At 41.0% G+C, this 20,295-nt stretch overlaps 1 protein-coding gene across 21 annotated transcripts in view; it reads right to left on the reverse strand.

Moving 5' to 3' along the window:
* Positions 1-20,295, reverse strand: part of LOC112257981 (neural cell adhesion molecule 1) — a 301,900-nt gene that overhangs the window by 6,787 nt on the left and 274,818 nt on the right. For 7 of the 21 annotated variants that reach the window (XM_024431974.2, XM_024431975.2, XM_024431972.2 and 4 more), the window contains 6 exons: positions 19,873-19,875; positions 16,064-16,188; positions 15,487-15,667; positions 2,140-2,347; positions 1,799-1,915; positions 683-1,246 (listed from right to left, as the gene is read on the reverse strand). In XM_024431974.2, the coding sequence (XP_024287742.1) occupies positions 683-1,246; positions 1,799-1,915; positions 2,140-2,347; positions 15,487-15,667; positions 16,064-16,188; positions 19,873-19,875 (1,198 nt within the window). Of the gene's footprint in view, positions 1-682; positions 1,247-1,798; positions 1,916-2,139; positions 2,348-6,519; positions 8,477-15,486; positions 15,668-16,063; positions 16,189-19,872; positions 19,876-20,295 lie in introns of those variants that run through there. The other 14 variants (XM_042326918.1, XM_042326919.1, XM_042326920.1 and 11 more) reach the window with 7 other exon arrangements.

Consider the following 20,295-nt stretch of genomic DNA (forward strand, 5'->3'; position numbering starts at 1 on the left):
CAGGAGAGGAAGAAGGTGTCCTCAGTGGACAAGCTCAGGAATCTAGTAAGCCTGTAAGATGCCTGGCAAGACTGGTTGGTTGTCGTGTGGCAGACAAATCACTGTGGAGCCCGGGGAGGAGGAGATGCGTCAGACCCGCTAGACTTATGAAGATATATCTGCCCGTTCAAGAGTCATGTTTCATCATGCCGATGACGAGAACCCCGTTGCCACGAACGGATACATTAAGTCCTGACATTCATCACTGATCTCTGTTTTATGTTTGGGGTGTTATGGGTGAAAAGCATGGGACAAGAGAGAGGGTGCAATCGGAGCAAGCTCCTGGAATACCGCTCTACAGAGCTCGCCTGATCATCCTTAGGGTTTGCCTGAGATAAGACTGAAATGTACGAGCTTCCGCCGAGAACAAAGCCCTTTCATACGGCGCTGATCGAAATGGCTTTGTATTGTTGCAAAGAAAGATTGTTTTCAGGAGATAACAACCACAGAAATGATTGTGGCAGTAATATCAGGACCATAATTCCGTCGTATCTATCAGATTTGGTAAAACTTCTGATGTGAGAGAGAGAGAGAGAGAGACCATCACTATGAGAACAGGACACAGTAGGAGGTGGTGATAGAGGGTGAGCGAGGACAGACACAGTAAAACAGACTAGGAGGAGGAGGAGGGGGGGGGTCATACTCGTCCTGGGCGGGTGCAGCAGTGGAGTCTGCCGGGGCCTTGGAGCCTTTGCCTGGGGCATCAAACACATCCTTGGCCAGGCCGTCTATCTGTAAGTCCTTATTCTGACTGCTGGTGGTGGAGGGGCTTTGGACAGACTCGGGCTGGCTCTGTGGTGCGGCATCGGCTGTGGCAGAGGGGGGGTTGGAGGGGACCTTGACTGGCTTCGAGGATGGGGCTGTGGGGGTCGGGGGCTTGGGGTCAGACGAGGGTGTGGCTTTAGGAGCCTCGCTTAGGTCAACGAGGGGAGCTACGTCAGATTGGGTGGCACGCTGGGAGGCGGGGGTGCTAGGTTTGGCCGTGCTGGACTGGGGGACGGGGGCAGGTTTGCTTTTAGGGGAGGTTTTGGGGGCAGTTTTGGACTCAGCCGGGACAGGGGTTGGGACAGCTGCGCTGGAAGTGAGAGTGGTGCTCTCGCTAGCTGGGCTGTTCTGGGTTGTGCTAAAGCTCTCAGTGACAGGTTCAGAGTTAGTGGCGACAGAAGGGAGCAAGTCCACCACCGTGGCGGTAGTGTCAGCAGCGGGCCTGTGAAGAGAGGAAAGCAGGAAAGAGAAGAGCCATCGAGCCGCAAGAAGGTGAGAGGAAAAAGAGAGCAGGGAGGGGTAGGGGGGTGAGGCCAAGGCACAGACAGACATCCAGAGTGAGTGCTACATGCAGTGATAAAGCAAAGAACTAGAGATTCAAAATGTTAAAGTGGAGTGAGGTTTTGACATAGACACCATCTTAAGCAAACTAAAGAAAATTAAATCAAAACAGGTGCAAAACAGGTGCTTAAGGGTCCAAGTTATTAAATGTTCGAGGCTGTTAGTACAACAACTATTTTTGCTACCATCAGTGTAAACAACAAACATCCGAGCACATCTTCAGTATCAGGTTTTGATGTTCCATTCTCCCATTATTTGAACAATTAGTTTAGCCAATATGTCAGCAAACACATGATCAAAACACTCAACTGCTGTCATTATGGAATAAGAAGTATGTTTTATGCATATACATATTACAGGATTAGTATGGGTTTGCCAGTGTAGGGCAACCCCAGAGCAGGGGGTCTACCCATAGCCAGTGCTGAGTACTCACTCAGGCTCAGTCAGAGGGGTGGTCTCGTTAGGCTCTGTAGGCCCCCCCCCTTCATGGTTAGGAGTGCACTCCTCCTCCGTCCTCACCTCCACAATGGGCCCCTTGGACTCATCCTTCCTGTAATGGGAAAAAGTATTTTAAATAAATGCTGGTGCAGTGCAAGCACATTGTAGTGAGTCATTTTTGTTTTAAAAATCCTGCACTTCTGCCCTGTCAAACTGTGGTCCGTTGTCTGAGAGCAGCTACTGTGGGATGCTGGATAAACAGGACACTCAAATTGCATACATCATTTCAGAGAGAAGAGCAAGGGAGCCAGGGAGCAGATAAGAAGAGAGACTCACGTGAACGCCGCCTTGCCCTCCTCGAGGTCCTTGCTCTTGGCTCCGGGTCCAGACTTGCCGCAGAAGTTGACGGCAATGCACATGACGAGGCCGCACTTGTTGAGGAAGTAGCAGGTGACGTCGACGCCCACCAGCAGCAGCACAAAGACCACAATGAGGATCCCCACGATCGCCCCTGTGCCTAGGCCTGAGCCGCTATGCATAGTGTCTGGAAGGAAGGAGAGGGAAGGACGAAGGGAGGAAGAGAGAGAGAGTAATAGAGACCGAAAGCGTGGAGAGAAAGTTAGAGAGGGTTGGAGAGAAAGTTGGAGGGAGGAAGAGAAACGGGGAGAGAGGGAGTTAAAGAGAACGTTGGAGAGAGAGGACGAGATAGAGACAGAGAAACGTTGCATTAGGGTCAGTATTAATCTCCACCCTTTCATCCATAACTTCATACTGTCAGACTGCTTCTCTCCAGGTGTCAAGTGTGTTGTTGTTCTTTGAACAGGCTCTGGGCCAAATCATTACATATTCTACTAAAAATACATCAGAGTGATGCTACACAGAAAAACAAAACAAATTTTGATCTGTTAAGACTCTAAAAATAGGTTGATAATCAGATTATCAAAAAATACACACCGAGAGAAATCACAACGCATTGCATTAGTTGCATTCAACCAATAAACAACGGTCAGTTACTATCCAAGTTAATGTTAGACACACGACATGTATCAGCCATCTAAGGTACTATATTAAGAGGTGAGCAGATAAATATTTTACCCATATTAGGGTCACACACCAGACATGCCCATCACGACATCCTACACTAATCAAATCTAAACATCAGAACATGAAGGAAGTCTAATGGGGCATCAATCAAAAATCATAAAACAGTCAACCATTGGAGCACCTGGTTCATTTAATAAAGATGCTTGTTTTATCATCACTTCCTATACGGGTCTATATGCCTTTATGACCCCATATGGGTCTGTCGCTTACCCACTCTCATTATTGTTGACAGTTGCAAGACAAAGCAAAAGGCAGTGGAAAGACAGTAAAATCAATCAAACATTATGCAAATATGTTTAAATCTCTTTTACATAGATGAATCCTGCACACAAACAAATAAACAATGCGGAAATAAAGCCTATAAGAAGGGCACAAAACAAAGGCAATGGATTGTGTTTTCATGAAGCAACAGTACTTACCAGAAAATTAATATCCAGGACTATGTAAAATACTACAATATTAATAAGAATTTACAATAGTCACATCCCTTGACTTTTTACACATTTTGTTGTGTTACAGCCTGAATTTAAAATGGATTAAATTGAGATTTTTTGTCAAAGTGGAATTATGTTTTTAATAAAAAAGGAAAAGCTGAAATGTCTAGAGTCAATAAGTATTCAACTCCTTTGTTATGGCAAGCCTAATTAAGTTCAGGAGTAAAAATGTGCTTACAAATCACATAATAATAATAATAATTAGATAGGTAAAAAAAAAGCAAACAAATATCCATTTGAGCATGGTGAAGTTATTAATTACACTTTGGCTGGTGTATCAATACACCCAGTCACTACAAAGACACAGGCGTCCGCCCTAACTCAGTTACCGGAGAGGAAGGAAACTGCTTAAGGATTTCACCATGAGGCCAATGGTGACTTTAAAACAGTTAGAGTTTATTGGCTGTGATGGGAGAAAACTAAGGTTGATCAACAACTTTGTAGTTCCTCCACAATACTAACCTAATTGACAGATTGAAAAGAACAGAATAAAAAATAAGCTCTTAGAGACCTATCCAGAAAGAATCACCGCTGTAATTGCTGACAAAGGTGCTTCTAGAAAGTATTGACCCAGGGGTGTGAATACTTATGTAAATTAAATATTTCTGTATTTCATTTTCAATAAATTTGCAAACATAAAAAAACAACATGTTTTCACTTTGTCATTATGGGATATTGTGTGTAGATGAGTGAGAAATAATATACATTTAATCCATTTTGAATTCAGGCTGTAACACACCAAAATGTGGAATAAGTCAAGGGAGATGAATACTTTCTGTATGTATCTCTCCACTACAATGGATGACCATGTATCCACACTGTTAATACTCTGCCTTCGACACACACACACCACACATGATCATGAACAGAATTAATACGAGCTTGTAACCCAACCACAAAACTGTTAAACAGATTAATGCTTCACAAAAAAATTATGTCAAATCAATCTCACACAATCAAATTTGGAAATCATTTGCAGCTAATTTGCATTCAGTAAACAGACACACAATGAGATCGGAGATTTGATCAAACAGAATAATCTAAAACTTAATTCAAATCAAACAATAGCATTTGGAGTATGGTTGATTTGACACATAATGCTCTACACATGGCAAACAGGTTAGATAGAATTATGATGACAGAACAAAATTCAATTCCAGTTTTTGTTAGCTCTGTTAGGTGTCAAATATGAGACAGTTTATATTCTGAATTAAAGCAACACACAGGCAATCCTCGATTTGGACTTACTCTTTGCTCTTGTCATATTGAGAATATCAGGATGTCCAAATGTCAGACTCACACACCACACAGTATTCACAGTAGAATCAATGCAACAAAATGTACTTGAATAATTCTATGATTTACTGGAAAACCATCACTTATCAAACAGGGTAGGCTTCAATGTAGGCATTTATTTGGGTCATATGAACCATCATGTAATTTCATTGACATTGTTCCCTTTCCGAGTTCAATGAAATGCACAAGAAGGAGGTCTTTCATTTAAAAAATAAAACATGTCAAAAATCAGCAAAGTGCTCATTCCCATTGAAATATGTTGAGATTTTTGCTCCGTCTCGTATTCCAGCGTTCCCTCCAAACGACCAGGAAGCCTGGGTCTTATCTTACTGTAACACACACAGTGATTTTGGCAAACAGTAGCCGATGTTTGGGCTCCAGTATCACTGGCTTACAAATGTGTGTAAGGAGACAGACTAGGCTGCACAAAGAGGATGTGCATCTTTATGCAAATCCACTCTATATACACTGGTACCTTGAGAGGGAGGATACTTTGTGTGGCAGAAACACAAATTCACACACACACACACACACACACACACACACACACACACACACACACACACACACACACACACACACACACACACACACTGATTGATGTATTTGTATAATGTAATCGTCTTGTCAGACCGGAGTGTATTATATCTGTCACTTCTTTGAAATAATGTTGTTGACTGCATACGGTTTGGTTGGAGGCAAATACAGAAAGCTATTCTATAATTTCACCAGTCTACATTAAGCATAGAGAGGGAGGATATAACAATAAGTTAAAAAAAATATTAATTGGCAATAGTTGACAAAGATTTAGCACCATGCAATATGTACTAATACTGTACGTTGCAAATGGAACTTTCAAATCATATCAAAATCTAATCTGGGAAATGATAGTAAATGGTCAAAAAGGTCATCATCTAAGTGAGTCACCAGATTTGAGCCAAAATGGATACCTGTGGTATACATTCCTATAAATCTAGTGCGAAGTGTTTCTGCCTCTGATGAAACGGCTTTAAATTACAGTTGTTGATATAACCCTCATTATAAACTGGGTGTTTCGAGCCCTGAATGCTGATTGGCTGACAGCCGCGGCATATCAGACCGTATACCATGGGTATGACAAAACATGTATTTCTCTTGCTCTAATTATGTTGATAACCAGTTTATAATAGCAATAAGGCACCTCTGGGGTTTGTGGTATATGACCAATATACCACGGCTAAGGGCTGTGGACAGGCACTCCGCGTTGCAGCGTGCTTAAGAACAGCCCTTAGCTGTGGTATATTGGCCATATACCACACCTCCTCGGGCCTTATTGCTTAATTATACCCCTCATATGGGTAAAGCTAATGCATTGGATGGCAGCTGAATTATTAATACCATGCACCAGGGAGCTGATAGGAAAATACTTTTCAGTGACTGCTGCAGTGCTGGGGAACAACTCTTAAACAAAGTCCTGGCAAATCGCTGGCTTGGCTCCAAGCTACAGTGAGCAGCAATTAGCTGTAAGGCATAAGACCTCTAAAGAGAGGCAGAGTACAGCAGAGCGGCCAATTGTTATTTCCTCTCACATTGATTCGTCATATTCTCTGAAAGTCTATAAAGTTGAGTCAACCTCTGTGGCGGCAATAGCGCCGACCGGCAGCTCTTTATTTACTGCCGTTGCTAAGAGTGGGAGAGAGCATAAGCATCTACCTGCAGGGCAGGGTGACAATTCTTGTTTTCCCGCTGCATCTTAAGAAGTGCAATAAATCACATCACACATTTTAACACCGAAGGGGCCGCCTCACAAAGCTTTCTCGGAAATGGAGAAACAGAGCCATGCTGTGTCAACAAGGAGCATAAAATATATTTTTGACGCACCTTTTCATATCTTGCAGATAACAAACAGAATACAGGAAGTAGGACAGAAACACAGTCAATAAAGCCAATTGAAAAAATTCTCCAAGAGATAAAAGTCATTACCGTATAAAGCTTCAGTGTCCTACCCAGCGTGCAACATTTTGCATTGGATGTCATAATGTTGTCGTTTTCTGGTTGTAAATTGGTTTTCTGATCAAATTGGAGCAAAGTTAAGACATCTTTTATGGCATCAAAATGCCTGGAAAAGACCAAATATTTTGGTTGAAATATGGTAACTGGTCCCTTTACAGTCAGTATGCAACCTGACCATGTATGTCACCAAGGACGTTGGCCTGACATCATTGCAACCAGTTTTGCCCTCTGGGTGTGACTCCGATTGTATGAAGCACAGTGGTACAGTATGGTTAAGCTTATAAGGTACTGCATGGATTAAAAAAGTGAACATATGGGTACCCACAGAGGTTCTAAACTATGCACATATTGTGCTTGTTATCTCATGACAGTTAGCTCTTCCTACTTGATATCATAAAAGCCACAGCTATCAAACTCGATCTCAACCGGCAGTCGCCTATGAAAACTTGCCGGATGCTTCTGAGGAGTGGCACTTGCTTGTATGAAAGAAGAACCAAACAATGTGATTGGCACATGCGAATCCAGGAGCCAAACTCCCGGTGCATCACTTTATTACCTTCCAAGTCCGTTTAAAATGGTGGGGGAGACCAAAACTGTGAGAAGACTCATCACAAAATGCTCATCTGAGTTTTGAACAAAGGACATCTATCACTCTTTCCCATGGCAGGGTGTTTTAAGTGCAGCCAGGCTTTAGGGACAGTCCTAACCTTAGTTTACAACCCCAGAATGGGCCGCCACAATATAAGACACTTTGTTAAAGCTTCAGACAAGCACAAGATATGGGATAAAACAACCTTGGCATTTCTGAGGATGAACAGTCAAACAGAATTCAGCACTGTGTCACACACTTGCATTTCAGAATGTAAGTCTAGAGCTCTAGCCGTTATTATGTCGAAAAATGTTAACACTATTTTATCATATCTTCTTAAAACCTACAATGATTACAGCATGGAAACACACTGGTATGTACTTACAAAAATGTGTCATATAATATAATTATTTCACATTACTGAAAATGACTGACAGATTTGTATTAAACAGCTGTAGCATAAATGTTAAGCATTTTCTGTTTTCAGGTACAAGAAGAGCAAAAAGAAACAACCAAAAGAACAGCCTGTATTTAGTTTTGAACTTTTGAAAAGATTATGTACACAAAACATGTTTCGAATGACCGTCAAACAGACAAGGCAGTAGCTCGTCCTTCATATAGCCATCCCTTTCAAAAGGAGCCTTGTGACTATGAAAAGAAGACGTAAAAAACGTGAGATGTCTTAATCTTCATGACCAATCTTAACCAATACAAAATTCCTCTGAAACGTGTGCCTTCCCTTTTATGTACAATGGGAACAATGACAATTTAAGCTTGTATCCAGATACACGTAAGGTAGGCACAGTTTTTTTTCTCACAACTTCCCAATAGGACTCAATTCCATTCTGTGGTATGACAGAACTTTTTCACAAACAATGCTGCCTTATTCAAATCCATATTTTTTTCATTATGCAAAATAAACATTGATGATAAAAAAATTAACATTCAGAATGATATAAGTATCAAGCACCCCATTTTAACCATTTAACATGAAACTGATATCTTGATTCTTCATCTTGTGTGTGTGTCTGCACAAGGGTCAAAAGGCATAGAAAACAAAGGGGTCTGGCTGAGATTTGAAAGGCCAAGCTATCCTCTCTCATTGAGCGAGACACAGTTTATGAGAGCAAGAACACAGTCAGCGTGGAGAGCATGAGAGATGCCAGAGTGTACGTCACACACGAGGAACCAAGGGTAGCTGAGGCCAAAACACACCAAAGATTGTTCACAGAGATATTCACAGCAAAAAATTGGAAAATACAATTTTACACCAAAAAATACAACAAAATAGTATGTATGACAAATGTTATGGTCCACATAGTGCCCAACATTACACGTGAAGACAGGACAAGGACAGAAGGGGAGGTGGGAGAGAAGAAGGGAAAGGGAGAGAGAAAAAAAAGAGATAGAAAATAGGTCATAAATACAAAAACGCAAGTTTGAAAGATTCATTGAGAATAAACAAAGGAATAAAAAAGCAAATCCAAGCAAGTTAGAGGATCAAAGTAATACTAAAAAAGTATGTTAGTAGCACAGCAAATGACGTCTATCACAGCAAGCAAAGGTGAAAGGTCAGAGAAAGTTCAAAGGTGCTGGGTGATGGGAAATGTTGAAAAAGACACATACATAAACACATATGTTTGTATCAATTAAATGATGGGCTATCCCCTGAACGTGAGCACACATCCAAGAGAGATCAAATCAAATTTTCCATGGCAGGTAGAGTTGCCCAAGCAAAACACACATTCAAAAACTGGTGCAATGTCAAGGCGATATCAGATGGCAGTTGGAATGGATTAATGGGTGATCTCATGTCACGAAAACTGCAAAAGTGAATTGCTTTTTATAGCTTTACTCAATGTCAACCTTAGCTGGGGAGATTTGGATTGGTCAATTTAGAACTCCAGTGGTCCTTGCACACAGTATTGAGCATGCTCAAACCAATGAATCACGTGGGTCAATATTTCCAATTATTCAACCTTTCCTTATTTTTTTACTTGACCTGCACTGAGGAACATCGATTGAAGTTTACTGTCTGTCTGTCTGTGTGTGTGTGTGTGTGAGTGTGTGCGTGTGTACACAGTGGGGCAAAAAAACGTATTTAGTCAGTCACCAATTGTGCAAGTTCTCCCACTTAAAAAGATGAGGGAGGCCTGTAAATTTTCATCATAGGTACACTTCAACTATGACAGACAAAATTAGAAAAATAAATCCAGAAAATCACATTGTAGGATTTTTAATGAATTTATTTGCAAATTATGGTGGAAAATAAGTATTTGATCACCTACAAACAAGCAAGATTTCTGGCTTTCACAGACCTGTAACTTCTTTTTAAGTGGGAGAACTTGCACAATTGGTGGCTGAATAAATACTTTTTTGCCCCACTGTGTGTGTATATATATATATATATATATATTCCTCAAAAGTAAACTTCTATGTATACACACTACATGACCAAAAGTATGTGGACACAGCTGTAAGCATTAATATGGAGCTGGTCCCCCATTTGCTGCTATTAACAGCCTCCACTCTTCTGGGAAGGCTTTCCACTAGATGTTGCAACATTGCTGCGGGGACTTGCTTCCCTTCAGCCACAAGAGCATCAGTGAGGTCGGGCACTGATGTTGGGCGATTAGGCCTGGCTCGCAATCAGCGTTCCAATTTATCCCAGAGGTGTTGGATGGGGTTGAGGTCAGGGCTCTGTGCAGGCCAGTCAAGTTCTTCCACACCGATCTCAACAAACCATTTCTGTATGGACCTCAGTTTGTGCACGGGAGCATCGTCATACTGAAACAGGGGCCTTCCCCAAAGTGTTGTCTCAAAGTTGGAGTCACAGAATTGTCTAGAATGTCATTTTATACTGTAGCTTTAAGATTTCTCTCAAAGCAAGAGGCCTAGCCCAAACCATGAAAAACAGCCCCAGACCAATATTCCTCCTCCACCAAACTTTACAGTTGGCACTATGCTTTGGGGCAGGCAGCGTTCTCCTGGCATCTGCCAAACCCAGATTCGTCTGTCGGACTGTCAGATGGTGAAGCGTGATTCATCACTCCAGAGAACGCGTTTCCACTGATCAAGTCTGACGGTGGTGAGCTTTACACCACTCCAGCTGACGTTTGGCATTGCACATGGTGATCTTAGGCTTGTGTGCGGCTGCTTGGCCATGGAAACCCATTTCATGAAGCTGCCGACGAACAGTTCTTGTGCTGTTGTTGCTTGCAGAGGAAGTTTGGAACTCAGTAGTGAGTGTTGCAAAGACGATATTTACGCGTTACACACTTCAGCACTTGGCAGTCCCGTTCTGTGATCTTGTGTGGCCTACCATTTCGTGGCTGAACTGTTGTTGCTCCTAGACATTTCCAATTCACAATACCAGCACTTACAAATGACCAGTACAGCTCAAGCAGGGCAAAATTTGGACAAACTGACTTGTTGGAAAGGGCGTATCCTATGACGGTGCCACATTGAAAGTCACTGAGCTCTTCAGTAAGGCCATTCTACTGCCAATGTTTGTCTTTGGCGATTGCATGGCGGTGTGCTCAATTTTATATACCCGTCAGCAACGGGTTTGGCTGAAATAGCTGAATCCACTAATTTGAAGGGGTATCCACATACTTTGTATCTATCTATCTATCTATCTCTCTATCTATAAATATATCTATATTGGGTTTAGAAATTATTGCACTTTTTGTACATAGTCCCCCAAAAGTTTTGGGACAAATTCACTTATGTGTGTATTAAAGGAGTAAAAAGTTAAGTACACTTCTTACATTAATGATGATGCTCCTTAATCACAGATAATCCTGAATGAATTGTGAATAATGATAAGTGAGAAAGTTTGTAACCTCCCATGTTATTGTAATTGTGAGAGGTTAGCATGCCTTGGGGGGGTATGATATTTGTGCATCTGTAATTTTCTCACTCATTATTCACGATTCATTCACGATTACCCATAATCATGGTATAATCCACATTAATATAGAAGTGTTTAGTAACATTCTATTCTTATTTTTTTTTAAGTATTTACCATTAATTTCTATTGGGCACAAAATCATCTTAAAAATGACCAAAAACAGCAAATGCAATCAACAAGCTTGATGTAGTCATTGAATATTGGACCAAATACTTCACTTTTTACTAACTTAATGCATATAAGTGAATTTGTCCCAATACTTTTGGTCCCCTAAAATGGGGAGATTATGTACAAAAAGTGCTGTAATTTCAGTTCACACAATATGGATGAAAATACCCTCAGATTAAAGCTGACAGGCTGCACTTCATCATTTCAAATCCAAAGTGCTGGAGTACAGAGCCAAAACAACAACAAAATTGTCACTGTCCCAATACTTTGAGCTCACTGTATATATGCCCAGTAAGTAAACAAAAAAGGAAAAGTACATTTCATATAATCTACACTCACCTATATTTATCTAATATGTTGCAGTGCCAATATATAACACTGAGAGAGTCTGGATTTTTGACACAGCAGCTGTTGGGTCGTTCCACGAAATGGGCACCTTGAGTCCATTTAATATTTCAAGTAGAAATTATTCACCAATATTGAATTTTAAAAGCCTGTTATATTACACGAAGTGCACTTTAATATAGAACACATGGAGAATTGAATAAATCAGATTTTTCATATGAATAAAGGTTTGCTGAAGTGCCTTTTGACATGTCCCTCCGTCAACCCTGTGTCACGACTAGGAAGATGTCATGTTATATTAGTGATTCATTTACGTCTGTCGGTTATTTTAAGGCCAAGCCTGTTATGCAAACAATTTATCCCTTTAAAATAATGCACCATTCCCCCAAGTTAAATTATTCACAGCAGGTGACATCGTTTGGGTTTTCTGAACAGCATGGTTTAAAAATAAGTAAGTCTTCACTCTCTTTCTGGTCTATTTATAATTGTTCTCTCATCTTTCACTGAGGTGGTCGAGCTCAACCCGTCAACCCTGTTCACTCAATTAATGGTAGGAAAACATGAGTTTGATTTAACTTTCATTATGTGTGGAACATACGTATAGTTCCTAATTTCATGAACACCATGCTCTTCACCACATTAGGAGTAATGCCGGTCTTTACGTAAACCCCATTATTGTCAACCCTGTTAGAGGCCCAATGGTAACTTCATGAGTTTGATATTATATGTGAGTTTATTTGTACAAGGGATACTTGATCAAGGATAAAATGTTGGCAGTTACATCGGTGTCCGTAACAGGGTTGACAGACAGTGACCACCTTTTACATGCACAACAAATCCCCATTATTATTTGGGAATACTCAAGTATTTTGTTTTTGAGTTGACACATATAAACACCATATCCCGTTTACAATAAAACGAAAAAGCTTGTATCCTGGTTATGAGAAACCTGGATAAGATGCCAGGGATATGCTGATCTTAGACGGAATACTATGGCATGTCAACGAATCCCGTTTGGTTGTTTTTTGAGGTCTGTGCATGCTCAGTTTTGCATATCATAGGTGTTGTGTGATGATGTTTTCATCTGAATGTCAAATCAAAATCACTTAAAAAAGTAGGCTATACCTGTACAGTACAATCCACCTTAATAATTCCATAATTTATTTTGCTGATACACTTTACTGGACCATATAGGCTAATGGCTTAGATTACTTTCACGCCTAATTTAGACAGGTTTCGGCTTATAATTTCCAACATTTGGTAGGCCATACTATAATTTCCGACCATTTGCTATGCCATTTGTTTGTCAAATATAGTTAGATAAATGCAGCTTCTCTTCTGTCATACATAACTTGTTGCCCTGGCCTAGAAACTAAATAAAGTAGTTCTCCCAAGAGTAATGTCTTACGTCAATAGAATGAATGCATTCGTAATCTAGTTAACTTCAGTTTCAATTAAGGACCGGGGAGAAAACACAATAATTCCAAAACAGTGGAAAGATGGTTCCCGTGCAAAATGTCATCAGTTTAACCGGTTTTAAGGAAATGAAAAGCTGAGAAAACGATGAAACACTTTTCTGATAAGATTTCAGTTGGCTTGGGTGCATATTTTATGTGGTTGAAACACTGTCCGCTTGCATTACAGTGTCAAAGATAACAAGTTACACGCATATTCACATTTTCAAGAGATGCTGAAAGAAAGGAATCGTACTTCTCCACTCCTGTTCCCTAAACAAAATGTACATTTGTTGTATAATTTTACTTCAAACAATGCATAATTCTGCAGGAGTTATTATATTAGGCTACATGTGAAATAGGCCTACAATCAGTGTCCAGATTTCCGTTTCTATTCCACTTAACCAATATGATTTTAAAATGAGAAATATTCTGTTTATTCATGGATACAGGGATATCAAAGGTGCATATAAACAGCTTATCCTGAATAAGATCTTAAGTGGGATATGAGCTACTATCCGGAATACTGTGCGCATGTAAACATGGCCAGTGTGGTATGTGTAGATAAAATGCTCTTAGTTCATAGGATTTCAATGCCCGAGATGGGAAAATGTGATTTTTTTGTAGGCTAAACATATCCTCCATGCAACTGAATGTTGAAAGAAGAGATATTCTAAAAGTACATTTCTAAACAGTTTGCATGTCCAAAAGGCAACCATTTGATGGAACAACCCTGTTTTTGGCCATCTTTACTAAGAACAGCTGTGGACCTTAAGTCGGTGCAGATGTTGAGTCTAAAAATACACTCCGTTTTTTCCTCAAATACCCACATGCTTCGCATAAAAATTACTGGCACTGCTACATGTGTAGCTAAGCTCGGCAAAGGGACACATTTAAAATATATATATATATATATAAAGAAGTAAATAAAAAGGGAACTTGGACGGTGTCCACGTGAACCTGCTCAGACAGAATAATAAGTGATCCAAACCTCCCACTGCTATATGGTTGGTTCCCACCAAGTGGATGAGAAAAAGTCAGTCCCTGTGCCATGCACTGGCAGATGCCTGTTAGGTCTCCAGTAAAGCATTAAGACATTAATCCTGTTGACGTGTCACCATGCAAGACTGAAGGCTGCATCCCCACTGAGCCAAGGCACATATTCAGGTCAGTAAATACAGCAGTGAGCCTGAACTGAGACCGACTAAACCTGGCTTTGGAAGAGAAAGATGGAGAAAGAGGGGAGAGAAACAGAGAGGAGAGGGAGACACGGACTTTTAATGCTCTTTCACTGAAACATCAAAAAGTCAGAGAGAGAATGTGCATGACATGAAGGGAAATGGAAAGAGAGAGGAAGCATGGAAGATAGGGAAAAAGAGCTAAAGAAGGTGAAGACAAAGTGAGAGATGCATGGAGCTACTGATAGACACATAAGAAAGAGAGAAGTGCGGGTGGGAAAGTAAGAGACAATAACATATAGAGAAAGAGAGAACGATTCAGTGCAAGGAGGGATTTATGAGAAAGAGAGAAATAGTAAGGAAAAGGTTCCAAGCTCAGGTTTGGTCAGTGGGGAGGCAGCCCAAGTTGAAATTCAAACCTCTCACACCACAACACTGTCAACAGAGCACCAGCTGACCGTGACCATCAGGGTAGGGGCACTGCTATGGACATAAAGAGAATGTTTGGGGCCTGACCGATATCATCTGTCCTGACATTATTGCTCACTGAACTTGCACAGCAATGTCAGCCAGAGAGGTTATAGGCCGAGACCAAATGACCAATCTCACTCTACAGCAACAAAGACTCACTGTGTGCAAAACTATTCCATCACAAACAGCGAGACAAACTGCCACAGTCTTTGTTCAATTCTTATCACCCCAAAGCCTTGTGCAATGGTGCGACAAACTCTGGAATTGAGGCTTTGAGGCAGACTGCAGAGGGCAAAGTGTTTCTAAAATGTAGCCCTGACAGTCAGAAGATGACTTTGCTACTCTGTTTTCTGTCTGTCTAACTTTGACCTTTTTCCAACCTTCTTTTGGGATGAACAAACTTGATGAGGGTGTGCCAATTGCAAGACCGAATGAAAATACCAGCAGAAATGTTCAAACCAATCAATTGCCTTAACAGGCTAGCCTAACACATCAGGACAGAGGAGTGACATCTACATCTGTGAAGTGTCAGGGCTTAGGTAGTCTCAAAACCTGACTAGAAGTCCATTTGGGTGAAGAACTGGAGGGGTAAACACAGTATACATTGGGTCACGGTGGCACTCTCTCTGTTGGAAGTGTATGTGTCCTTGCAGTGCAGGGGGGTGGGGGTGGGCAGTACCTGGGATGGCGGTGGGCTCTGCTGCAGTCCTGAAGAAGAGGGTGCCGGGCTGCGACTTGCCCTGCTGGTTCTCGGCCACCACGTATACCTCATACTCCGTGTTCCAGTCTAGGCTGTTCAGCACCACGTACTCACTGCCGTTGGGCAAGCGGATCTCCGGCTTCCAGTCCGGAACGTGCTTCTAGGGAGGGTCGCAAAAAGAGAGACACTCAGAAGACCTGACTCGGTAAGACATCCGTGGCTATGACACTCCAGAAAACTGCCCATCACTTTATATCACTGTAAATGTTTCCATGCATTCACACTTGTTACTTGGTCATCCATTAATCTTCCTATGTGAATCACTAACCATTTATCAATATAGGCATAAAACACAATGGTGATCTGTCAATCTTTACAAATCATGTTTTTCAAATATCCATGAGCCTATTTGCTTTTTCCAAATCTGAAATAATGACCGTGCGATAAAACCAGAGAGATATGTAACCAATACATGCTGAATAGCTTCTCTTGGGGGGAAAACCAGGAAGCAAATCGGTATACACAGTGTTAAACCTCCATGCTCCGTCATACTCACAGCCCTGTATCTTATCAGGTAGTGTTTGATGGGCGAGCCTCCATCGTCCTGCTTGATCCAGTTGACCTTGAGGGCGTTGCCCGTGGTCTGCAGCTTGCCCTCCAGTTTAGGGGGACTGGGCTCCCCTACACAGGACATAGCGGTCAGTCAGTTACCATGGTGATGGCCTACATGCTCAGCTCAGTCTCCTGCCCAGGGCCCTTAACCTAGGTGGCATGGCTGAATGCAGCTGTCCCTCGTTAACTCCCATTGTCGGAGGAACAGTCTACATCACTAAATCTGCCCTCGCTTCAGGAGTGGGATTATAATTCTTAACAAACCCAAGCCGCTGTGGGATTCTCACTTCATTTCAATCCCTTGCCTCTGGTTTTTGTGTAAGTACTGCTATAAATGTAGTACATCTGGAGAAAAAATGGACTGTTTTGACGGTGGCAGCGGCAGAGGACGTTCCAAGACGATAAAATTCAGTCTTGTCCCTCATAGACTCAAGGACGGTTTTATGATGGAGAGACAGTGAGGGCAGTGGGCGGTGGGGTGAGGGAGAGAGCCAGTGGGGAGATAATTCTCGTTCAGAAGCAGCTCGTTACATGTCCTCTCCTCCAGAGAAAAGGGAACAGGCTAATTAGCCTCCTCGTCTTGATTGGACATGTTACTCTATTACATTTAATAACATTATCATGGTCCGTTGGGAGGGGAGGGTCGGTGTGTTACATCGTATGTACAGTGTGTGTGTGTTTGCCTTTTGAGTGTGTCTGTGTCTAATGATGTTAGTGTTCAAATTTACAGCCATGACACCTCAGTCACAGAGGGTGTAGGGGAGGAGACTCTAATCACCAGAACTCATTAATCATGGGAACATTGGTTACACACAGTTAGCAGTGTGAATATGCTATAAAATAATTAGCAGAACACAGCATGTTACATACAGCTCCAGTATTCTACTACACACCATCACTAACTGCCCCAAAAGGTGGTATCAGGTTTCAAATGGCTGCTGCTACAGCACATCTGCAATGCACACTGATTTGTTTGTTTTTGGCTGAGATCAAAGGAGATTATTTACTGTCCCGATTTAGTTTTTTTCTGAAATGTTGCAGCCAGACGCCCTGACCTTCAGTTACACTGGGTACAAGCTTTGAAGCTCACTGCCATGCTTGAGGGATCATTGTTGCCCTTGATCACCCTGATGATATTTATCCACCAATGAACTCTGAGAGCAGGTTATTCCCACAGAGGGCAGTGAAAGAGCAGCAGACAACAGCAATCCTGCCAGGCATTCTGAAAGTAATCCATGGAAGTGCAGCAGGGAATATTAATGTTGGACTTTCACCTATACTCCGGCCTGGAAGACTGTTTGGATCACCTCCTTTGACTTCAGCCAAAATTAGTTAAGAACGATAAGCAATAATAGGGTGAGAGACAGACAGATGAAACCTGCTCCACTTTTGCTCACGCTATCCATTGGATCTTGGCCTAAAGCTCCCTGACTTCAGCCTGACTAAATCCTATGATTGGATAATATTTTCCAGTGTCTGCTCCTATTTATCCTCTACCTTGGACCTGAAAAGGTAAGTACCGTCTTTAATTTTCTCTAATTTTCAATCATTCATAAAATGTATAAAAGATCATGTCTGCAGTTGAACTGTTTTTTAAAAATGTTTACGGTTGTATTCTAAATTTAAATTGACGTTAAATCTTGTTAATTAATGACACTTCAAGCATTCACTTCAGTGGTGATTACACAATTAGTCAATCAGACATGCGTGAAGGCACTTGATCTTGATCTCAGGTGATTATCTGATTAAATTCTCCTCAAATGCATTGGACTCAAAAGTATTGGAGTAAGCATGATTTGATATAAACAGAGTTAGTGATAAGAAAAACCCGTCAAAACGGTGGCATGTACAGGGAGGTATATAGGGAATTTATCCAGTCGTGAGCGTCATTCCCAGTTAGGTGAGGAATTTTCAAATGTTAAGAAGAAAGAAGCGCCATTAGGGTTATGTGAATTAGAGATATTAACAAAAACATGCTCTATCATGCAAACACCGCTTTTATTCAATATGTAGTGATTTGGGTATATTTCGATACATCAATTTGTGACAGTCCCATGATCGTTCCCATTTTCATCTGATGCAACAATAACTCAACTTTCCATTGGTCTCCCCAAAAGTTGTCTCATCTAGTTAAACCTGATGTAAATATTGTACAGTAATATTACTCTAAGTTTGTCTGCACAGTAGTGTATGTATACTTAGCAATTTCTGAATGTTACATCAGACAAATGTTTGATGTGTCAGATCCTTTACTCTAAACTGACATGGATAGCAAGGAAATTATGTGTAAATAAAACTTGGAGCTACCTTCCTGTACTGAATCACGTGAATCATTCACTTTTTTCAGCCCTTTAAAAACATCCCTGCATGTGTGAACCAATGAGTTTATTGGTTTGCTGTGCCCAAATGCAATGAAAAGTTTGTCACACCAGATGAGTTTTAAAGGACTCATGAATTGTAAATGGGACTGTCATTTTTCAGTCAATATCAATACATGTGAATAACATAGAGGCACTCTGGAAGACAAACACAGACGGGACAGACATGCAGAAAGGCCAGACCTTTCTGTCTGGTGAGACAGTAAAGAAAACAAAGGAGTTGAAGGAAAGAGGAGTGAACATGCATGCAGTAATGTGGAGTGATTACCAATGATAGTCAGTTCAGAAAAGCATTCTGGGAGACTGAAAAGGAGTTAACTCCAAGGATGAATACGTCATTCCAGGTAAACACAATTCAATGAGCGTGCGATGCAGTTGCTAAAGGCGATGGTTTCAATGCTGCTATTGAGATGATGTGATTTGGCAACAAAAAAGTACATTTTAAAAAACATGTTCTGTTTGCACATGATAGCCATAGGAGGTAGTAATGGCACCTTAGGCACCCCCAAAGAACGTACTATAAAAAAATATATCCGGTTAGAGGTCAACCCTTTACTTATTTCCAAATACATTATGTAATGCTTACTGATAGCTATCTATATGACATATCTAATATGTGACATAGCTATAGAAATGAGGGAAATATACTGTAATGACCTTGGGGTTATAAAAGCAGATATCGACTCTGGTTCGAGACCTGATCCCTACCAGTTCATTACATTGGTGACAGAAGTGATCGGACCTTGTATCCATGACAGTGTGTGTGCTTGGCCTATAAGATTTAGAGTCGCAAGCTAGCGCTCTTTGAAGGGAGGGAGTAGTGTAAGCAGGGATATTGACTCTGCCTGCTTGAGCATGCTTTTGGGGTACAGTCAATTTATTTTATTTTATTTAACTAGGCAAGTCAGTTAAGAACAAATTCTTATTTTCAACAATGGCCTAGGAACAGTGGGTTAACTGCCTGTTCAGGGGCAGAACAATAGATTTGTACCTTGTCAGCTCAGGGATTTGAACTTGCAACCTTTCGGTTACTAGTCCAACACTCTAACCACTAGGCTACGCTGCCGCCCCATAATGTGCTGGACTTCGGACTAGAAGGTAGAGGGTTCGAAACCTGCTCACTGACGGTTTCATTACAATACTCTGCACCTCTCAGAAAAAAAACGTGAATTATACCTCTGTTAGTGGGTAACCAAGTAAGCACACACATCTGCATGTAATTGTGTTAATATGGTTGGAGGTAGATAGAATGCAAGTTGACCAAAAAAATGTGTTTAATGGCTATCAAAGTATCTAAGCTTGAATCCATGTCTAATTTTCCACTGCTTCTTATTGCTATAATATGAATCGGACCAAACAGAACAAAAAAAATTACCTTCTGTTCACCAGCGAAGACGACATCATCAGCACCATGCAAGAGCCACATGACATAGTCATATGATACGCACGCACATGATTGGTTGAAAGAAAAGTGGAAGGGGGGGGGTCACATGGAAAATACAAAACATTTTAAAAATGATGTAAACATGGGTAAGGAACAAAATAATAAGAATGTTAAAGACAAAATGATTCAAAACAGAAACACATGACAAAATATATACATACATTCAGAACAGAACTACTTTGCACATCAAATAGACATGGAAAACATGTACAGCAATTAGATACATGAAGCATTTCAGGATTGCAAGTGCAGGTTTTTAGTGTATTCAAAAGATGTCATGACCAGAAATAAGTTCATTCATATATGCACAAATTTGACTGGATACCAATTCCATTAAATGCTATTTGTCTAAAA

Source organism: Oncorhynchus tshawytscha, linkage group LG09 (genome assembly GCF_018296145.1).
Source record: "Oncorhynchus tshawytscha isolate Ot180627B linkage group LG09, Otsh_v2.0, whole genome shotgun sequence".
Taxonomy (NCBI): Eukaryota; Metazoa; Chordata; class Actinopteri; order Salmoniformes; family Salmonidae; genus Oncorhynchus; species Oncorhynchus tshawytscha.